Source organism: Hipposideros armiger, unplaced genomic scaffold (assembly GCF_001890085.2).
Source record: "Hipposideros armiger isolate ML-2016 unplaced genomic scaffold, ASM189008v1 scaffold_552, whole genome shotgun sequence".
Lineage (NCBI taxonomy): Eukaryota > Metazoa > Chordata > Mammalia > Chiroptera > Hipposideridae > Hipposideros > Hipposideros armiger.
This window is the reverse complement of record NW_017731902.1, coordinates 1,253,735-1,261,735: the sequence shown is the minus strand read 5'-3', so window position 1 is coordinate 1,261,735 and position 8,001 is coordinate 1,253,735. Positions and strand designations below refer to the sequence as shown.

At 37.8% G+C, this 8,001-nt stretch overlaps 1 protein-coding gene across 4 annotated transcripts in view; it reads left to right on the top strand.

Moving 5' to 3' along the window:
* USO1 (USO1 vesicle transport factor) overlaps positions 1 to 5,405 on the top strand; it is a 70,471-nt gene extending 65,066 nt beyond the window's left edge. For all 4 annotated transcript variants that reach the window (XM_019623502.1, XM_019623498.1, XM_019623499.1 and 1 more), the window contains 4 exons: positions 1,354 to 1,452; positions 2,960 to 3,067; positions 4,193 to 4,408; positions 4,965 to 5,405. In XM_019623502.1, the coding sequence (XP_019479047.1) occupies positions 1,354 to 1,452; positions 2,960 to 3,067; positions 4,193 to 4,408; positions 4,965 to 5,054 (513 nt within the window). In that variant the 3' untranslated portion in view covers positions 5,055 to 5,405. The remainder of the gene's footprint in view (positions 1 to 1,353; positions 1,453 to 2,959; positions 3,068 to 4,192; positions 4,409 to 4,964) is intronic.
* The last annotated feature ends 2,596 nt before the right edge of the window (positions 5,406 to 8,001 follow it).

Below are 8,001 nucleotides of genomic sequence, written 5' to 3'. Positions count from 1 at the left end.
TTTTGTTTTTGTGAAGAAGATTAATATGCTGTTTTGGTTTTAAGTCTCCCTACACTAGAACTGTATTTATTTTAATAATAATTAAGTTATTAATATATAACCTTAGTTTGTAAATCCCAAGTAAAAATTTTTACTCTTCCTGTTTCCCAACGAAACTTTCATTAGATATTTTTATAGAAGAGAATGAATTGCCTTTCATTTTTTACGTTCTACAATTTATTTTATTGATTTTAGATTGTTAAAAATAATATTTTAAATGATAGTTTTGTTTTTATAATATATAGCCAAATACTGTATAAAAAGAAAACCAAAATGGTCTATAACCTGAATAGCTACATAACTCATTTCAATAACTGCAAAAACAAAACAGTCAAACATAAGCCACATGTGTATGTACATGATAGAAAGTTTTAAGAGAACAAAAGAGCTTTTTGCATGACAGCATCCCATCACTTACCCAGTGTCTCCAGACTTTACCAAATATTGTGGGGGCGATCACTTCTAGTTGAGAATAACTATTATAATTGCTTTTCTTTTCCTGTACTTTTTTTGGGGGGGAAGAGGGCAAGAAGGTTGGAAATTTTAAAATTAATAATATATAAACTTTCAATTAATTGCCCTGTTTTTACTGCTGCACTACTGCTTTCATCTGTTTGGTGGCCCCTAATCTGAAAATGTCCTGTTTTGCCTTTTTCCAAATAAAAAACCTGTCTTCAGCCAGGCTAAGAGAAACAGTTGCGTGATGTATGAGATTGGGACAGGATCTGTGGTGTTCCTAACCAGACTTTCAACCAGCTCTGCTGTTTTCCACCTCATTTTTACCCACACTTCCAGAGATACCTACCTAGTGATACCAGTTCCCGAGACTTGGTTGTTGGTGATGCATTGCAAGTCAGGTAGCAGCTTGGCTTTCTCAGAGGCCAGCTTAGGTTTCAGCTTTCTCAAGTGTGCTGAGTTACTACCACTGTCATGTTTTCTGAAATGCCCCAATTTTATTGTTCTTTTCTCTTCTCTTATGCTCTTTGTCCTGTTGGTTTCTCCCTTCCTCCCCTCCTTCCTCCTTTCCTCCCTTCCATCCTCCTTTTTTCCCTTTCTCCCTCTCTTTACGATGTTTTACACGGGATCTCAGAAGGAAGCAGAGGTGAACATGTTTAATGAACATGTTTAATTCTTCATCTTGAACATCAAGTTCAAGGATAGTTCTTTAGGGTTAGATTTTAAAACTTAGAAGTTGTGATTTTAGAGAGAAGGGCCAAGAAAGGAAATACTTTTTAAATTTCTCCTGTCAATAAACATCTCCTTGATGAAATTAATGCCGTTTAATGTTATAGTTCAACTATCTTTGTCTCTTAGGAACTGGCAACATTAACGTCTCAGTTAATCTCACAATCTGTGGAGATCACCAAACTACAGACAGAAAAGCAGGAGCTGTTACAGAAAACAGAAGCATTTGTAAGTTAATTATTCTTGTTTTCTTTTGAAAAGTAGTAAACTAACATTGAGATGTTGTTTCTCAGCCACTCTGGAAAAGAAGCAAATTTTTCAGATAGCACCTTCCCTTTAGGTTACTCACCAGCCCAAGTTCTAGTCACAAAGGTTCATTTTGCTGATATTTTATATTTCATCCCATCTCTGTACCCTTCAGCCTGTACCCTTTATACCAGTGTTGCTGGTATAAAATTGTCAAAAACCTTGTTGGCAACCCATGCAATTCACAGGGGCCCAAGCGATCAGACAAGATAACCCTCCAGGGTCCTCCCTGGATAACCACATTTCTATTCCAGCTTCTGCTCAGATGGCTGACTGGGTCTGTGAGCCACACTGCAACCTCTTTACAAATGGTTGTCTAGCCATACCCATGATGTGTCACTAGCACATGCCTTGATTTATTGCAGTAGGGATAGGCTGAGAATTTTCCAAATCTTCAAATTCTGATTCCCTGTTGCTTAACAATTCCTTCTTCGGTTTATCTCCTCTCATAGTTTTACTCTAAACAGCAAGGAAAAAGCAGGCCACGCCTTTAACACTTTGCTTAGGAATATCCTTAGCTAAATAGCCAAGTTCATCACCTACAAGTTCTACTTTCCACAAATCACTAGAACACAATTCGGCCCAGTTCTTTGCCACTTTATAACAGGAATCACCTTTCCTCTACTTTGCAGTAGCGTGTTCCTCATTTCCACCTGAGACCTTACCTGTCTCATTTTTTTCTGTCAACATTCTGTTCATGACAATATACGTTTTCTCTAAGACTATAGAAGCTTTCTCTACAGCTCTCCTCTTTCTGAATTCTGACCAAAATTGCCTTTATCATCCATATTTATACCAATAGTCTGCAAAGCAACTTAAGCTTTATCTAACATGCACCTCAAAACTCTTCTAGCCTCTACTAATTCCGAAGCCCTTTTCACGTTTTTAAGTATTTATTACATCAGCATCTTCCCAGTATTTTGTGGAAAAAAGGGTGGGACAAGACTGAAAAACCGATTTAAGAATACTTCCTATAGCACCTAAGGAAATACTTGCATTTCACCAATTGGTGGCATTCAGCTCAATGTCCCCACCTCTCTCTCTGAGATACGATAGTGTCAACTTAACTTACAGGAATTTGATGAGGAAAAAAAAGGCTTTGAAAAATATTCTCTGCTTATTATATAGCTACTGTAGAGCTATCTCATTGATTGCCCTCCTGGTCTGACCTTGAGCCAGCTTACCCCGGCCTTCCTTATCCTCTGATGAGATTTGATGCCACACCACTCCTGACTCAGCCTCCTAACTTTACTGCAGGGACAGCTCATCTTTCTAGGGAGTGCACTTTATTACACGTAAATATATAAGGGAATTACATTTTCTGTTACTGGAAGTAAAATTTCAAAATAGCAAGAAAATTAAATCACCTTTGGAATTTCATATTGATCATAACTTTAAAAAAATTTTTTTCCCCCATTTCTACTTTCAGGCAAAATCAGTTCCTGTACCAGGAGAGAGTGAAACTGTAATAGCTGCAAAAACTACTGATGTGGAAGGAAGACTGGCGGCATTATTACAAGAGACTAAAGAATTAAAGGTTGATTTTGGTGAAACGTTTATTTATTGCATATTATATGAAATGAATTCCAGGAAATTCTATTTTATTTCATTTAATTTCTCAAATCCTTAGATTTGTGAAGAAAACTAATGGGGTACAATGTTATTTCATAACATGTCCATTTTTAGGTTGATGACTCAAGTTGGCAGAGATGAAAATGTTTTAAAGCCTTTTTAAATAATGGTATTAAATTTATAAAATAAGAATGTATATGAATGTACTTTGAAAGTAAAAATCATTGAAAATCCTTTCTTGTCAATATCTCTAAGCACAATAAGAAACAAGAATACAGATTTGGCTAATACACAGCCACGTGTAGGCATTCCATGAGGCTAAGGAACACAGGCACATTAAGTTCTGCCAGTCTGTTGTGTGACAGAGAAATCAGAATGAATAACATGAAGAAAGGAATATGATAGTAGTAATTAAAAATAAAAGGCATGAAGGAAAAAATGGAAAAGGGAAGATAATGTGTGAGGTTGCCTTTTGGATTGTGGTCAAATTATTTTTACGCCATAGGTTTTATTTGAAGCTATTTTTCTTCCTATTTAATTGTATGTATAGAGTTGGGATAAAATAATTTTTGAACTTGAGTTCTAATTCTGATACTAACCAGACTTCTGCTATAAAATGTTTTGTGTCTTTACTTGTTCCTCTGATTATCTGAAATAATATTAACTCTTAGGATTTTTTGAGGGATAACTAATTAAACTTTCTGTTAAACTCTATTTTTCACAATAACCATCTCTGATGTGTAACCTAACATACATTCTCATGTTCCTAGATGAGTGTGTGTATTTTAAACGCCCTATCCCTCCAAACCTTACCCCAAACTCCTCAGCTTGGACCAGTACAGTGATTTATCGTAGAAAGAACCTACAGTAATACCTTGGTTTGCGAGCATAATTCGTTCCGGAAACAAACTATTCGTGTTGCAAGACATTACTCGTTTACCACGTTAAAATGTATTAGAAATGTTTGCTCGTCTTGTGGAACACTTGCAAACCAAGTTACTCGCAATCCAGGGTTTTACTGTATTTGTTAAAAACCCAAGGAGAGTGAATACTAATTTTAGATTAGTGATTTTCACCTTTGTTTTCCTAGAATGAAATTAAAGCTCTGTCTGAGGAAAGAACTGCTATTAAAGAGCAGCTGGACTCATCCAACAGTACCATCGCCATTTTACAAAACGAGAGAAACAAGCTCGAGGTGGACATTACAGATTCTAAGAAAGAGCAGGATGATCTCTTGGTTCTGTTGGCTGATCAGGATCAGAAAATACTTTCCTTAAAGAATAAACTCAAGGAACTCGGTCATCCAGTAAGATCGAAATGTTTCCAAAAATAACATATGTTACATTCCTTCCTAATGTATTTTTAAAAATTGTATAATACCGTAGCATGGAAATGCTGTGCCTGTACGTCTGTATTCTAGGCATAGATGTGTAGGATGGTACACAGATGTGGTACTGTCTGCGCTGCCTTCACAGTGTTCAGTGAGTTGACTTAAGACACAGATTAGGCGCAGTTTCCAGCATTTTTGTTAGCTGTTCTCTTTGGGGCTTTGAGCCTGAAGAGTGAATTGATTTGATTGCTCCTGTCGTAGCAAGACTGTCACCATCTAAATGTGCCATTCTGTTTTGCTGTGTTTTGTTCAGGTTTGTGTGTAGAGAGGTATAGCCATCTGTCAGCAAGTTAACCTGTGTATCTCATCTCATATTAAAAATGACAGGGAGCCTTGAGCATTAAGTCAAGGAAGTCAGAGGGTTTGTAATCTACTATGATTACTAAAATAAAGAATTTATCAATAGTATACATCACTATGTATTGAATGTGAAATGAACAGACCTTGACATGTTGTATGTGTATTCCCTTAGATCGAAGAAGAGGATGAACTTGAGTCCGTCGACCAAGATGATGAGGACGAGGAAGATGACGACGATGGCAAGGATCAGGATCATATCTAGCTTTAAAATCTCCAGGAATGATAGGGATCATATTGTAACTTTGAACATGAAGTTTTAAGACACTGCTTTGGTTTACCTCCACAGAAAATAAAATTTAGAAACCAAGAGGAAAACATTCACTGATAAGACTATATTATATTTTTTAAGCGATGCCACCCATGTTGAAAACCCTTGAAACTAACTTTACACAGAACACATATGTTTTATTGAAATTCATCTGAACTGTCCCAAAATATAATTTACAAAAAGCGTCAGACACCAAAAATATACCATTTTAAGGCATGTGGTGGCAGTGCTATTTGCCTTATTTGTTCATTGGTTTGTTTACATAAATTCTGTATTTGTCTATTATTTTTGCTTTTCAGAATTTGTGACTTTTAAGTACTAACACATTTGATTTAATGTGTACCGGAATCATTGTTTCTAAATTCAGTTTTGGAGTTCTTAGCTAGTGATTTCCTTTTAAAGAAGTGAAGTTTCTTAAAGACAAGACAGCATGGCGGGGGTGGGGGTGCTATAACGTCCTAAGATGAGCAGATAGGACAGTTTAGACTAGGTGCCTTGGCACCTGGTATGGCTGCGTCCTGTGCCTCAGTGAAGAAACGGGATACTGACCCAGTGATGGGAAGAGCCTTTCTGAGAAACTTTTACAACAGTGTATTAGCATGTGCTTGGTTTTGGTTTCATTTTAAACTAAACATTAAAACAAATTACAAGTTAACAGCTCATGCAACTCAGATTTAGTATTGTTGTTTATCATAAAACATTATGTTCCTAGTTTTAAAAAGACCCAAACTATGATTTATATAATTTATTGGCATTTTTGCTGAATAGGTTTAAGTCAGATAATAGATTTTTAAAAAGCAAATGAAGCAATGTGTCAAAATTTAATGTTTTCATAATAAAATAGATATTATGTTCACTTAATTCCTGGTCTTAGTTCCCTTTTTTTTTGATTTTGGAAAAAGTATTTTATTCTTAATAAAAAAGGAGGTAATTGGAAGTGGTGAGAGGAGTTCTCATACTGAAAGTACGTTAACTGAATGTTAAGAGCAGTCTTCTTCAGAGCTAATGATTAGGATTTCATAAGATTGGAAGGGTCTAATTGGAGCAGAAGCAGAAGAGGTTGGAGAAGGGTTTAGATGTTTCCAAATTGAGCATTGCAGTTCTTAGCCATGATTTCCATTTAAACAAGTAGGTTTACTTAAAGACAAGCAGCAAGATTTGGTGGAAAATATATGTATATCAATTGCCTTCTGGCTTCAGTCCACTAAGGGGCACAAACTTGTGAAAGAAGTGTCTTTGCATGTGTGTCTTGAAAAGGGAGATGGCTGTGTGTTACTGAGCACCTAGGAGCGCAGCACCATGCCCCTGTCCCCTCCACCCCTAACCACCACCCTGAGATGGCCCTTGCCATCAGAGAACCACGTGACTCACACTAGACCAGGTTGGACTATGTGAAGTCTTGCTAAAGTAGATACCACATAATGAACAACTGGTTAATGACTTTACTTCAGGCTAATGTTATAAGGATAAAGAAAAATGGGTCAGGAATAAGAATTAGATTTCCATAGATAATAGAATACCAAAGATCTTCCGAAAGAGACATCGGTAAAATCAGAGACATTTTGCTAAAGCTCAGTCAGTCAGGCTGGCCTGGAGTAGAGAAGACACGTGGAGGCCTGGTAGCTAGCAGCACAGTCCAGGCCTGAGCATAAAGGGATGTCTGTCTTCCTAACCTTAGCCGTAGTTTCTTTGCCTGGGTTGCTTCTGCAGCCTTCTAAACTCATCTCTGCCTCTAGTCTGGGCGTTGCCTGTCCACCCCAACCACCCACCATCCTTTATAGTCACCACAGGAAGCTTTCTAAAATGTATATAGAGATTGCAGCCACCTGCTTGCTCTTTGAGTCCTGGGCCAGGTGGGTAAGGCCCTTTGTGCTCCGCTGCTCTCTAGCTGTGTCTCCTTTCAGGTGTGTTTTAGAACCATCCCAAGAAACTTAACTGTTAGGGCACATAATCTGCTTTTTCATCTCTTACTTGCTCTTTCCTTCACCCGTTTGTCAACCCCCTCATTAAAGAGCTACAACAGTGGAGCAGTCATCATAAAGCACAAAACATTTGTCCTTAGGATTTGAAGTTTTATTCAAGCAGTCTACAACTCGAGCACCTCTGAAAGAAAAGAATCACCCAGAGTCACTATAAAAGGTGAAGCAATAGCTCACATTTTAAAGGTTTAAGTTACTAGTCTGAAATATTGATTAAAAAATCAAATGCTTAAGTTAAAAAGTTTTGTTGTAGCGAGGTAAGGGCCTTGTGATGCTCATTAGAACCCAAACTCTACTATTTGGGTTCTAAGTAGCAAAATTCCTCAGTTCACCCAATGAGTGTTTATTGAGTGTATAATGTGCTGGGTACTGCTGTGGGCACTAGGAATCCAGCACTGAATACGGTGAGAATAACATAAGCCCCTTCCCATAGGACTTGTGTCCTGGAGGAGTAAACAGTAAACAAGTACAGAAGACAATGTCAAGTGCTATGTAGGTTCTGGAAAGGAGTTCGCATTTTATTCTGAGCTTGATGGGGAGCCAGGAGAGGGATTCGATCTGATTTCTGTTTCATACTCCGCTCTGTCAAGAATAGCCTATGGGGAGGAGGCTGAGAGAGAAAGCCAGGTAAGAGGCTGTTGCCATCGTCCAAGCAAAAGCAGATGTGTTTCAGGCTGCAAGGCAGGGGGTAGCGGTGTATACGGTGGTAGGATTTGAAATCAGGGAGAACCGGTCGGACTTGAGTTACATGTGTCTGGGGAGTAGGAGCAAGAGGACAGTAACTCCTGGGGAAAGGTGCTGCTGTTTCGCTGAGTTGAAGATGAATGAGCAGATTTGGGTGGTGATCTGCAGCTGTGTTTTAGTAGTAGTAGTAGTAGTAGTAGTATTAATGTTTATTGGGG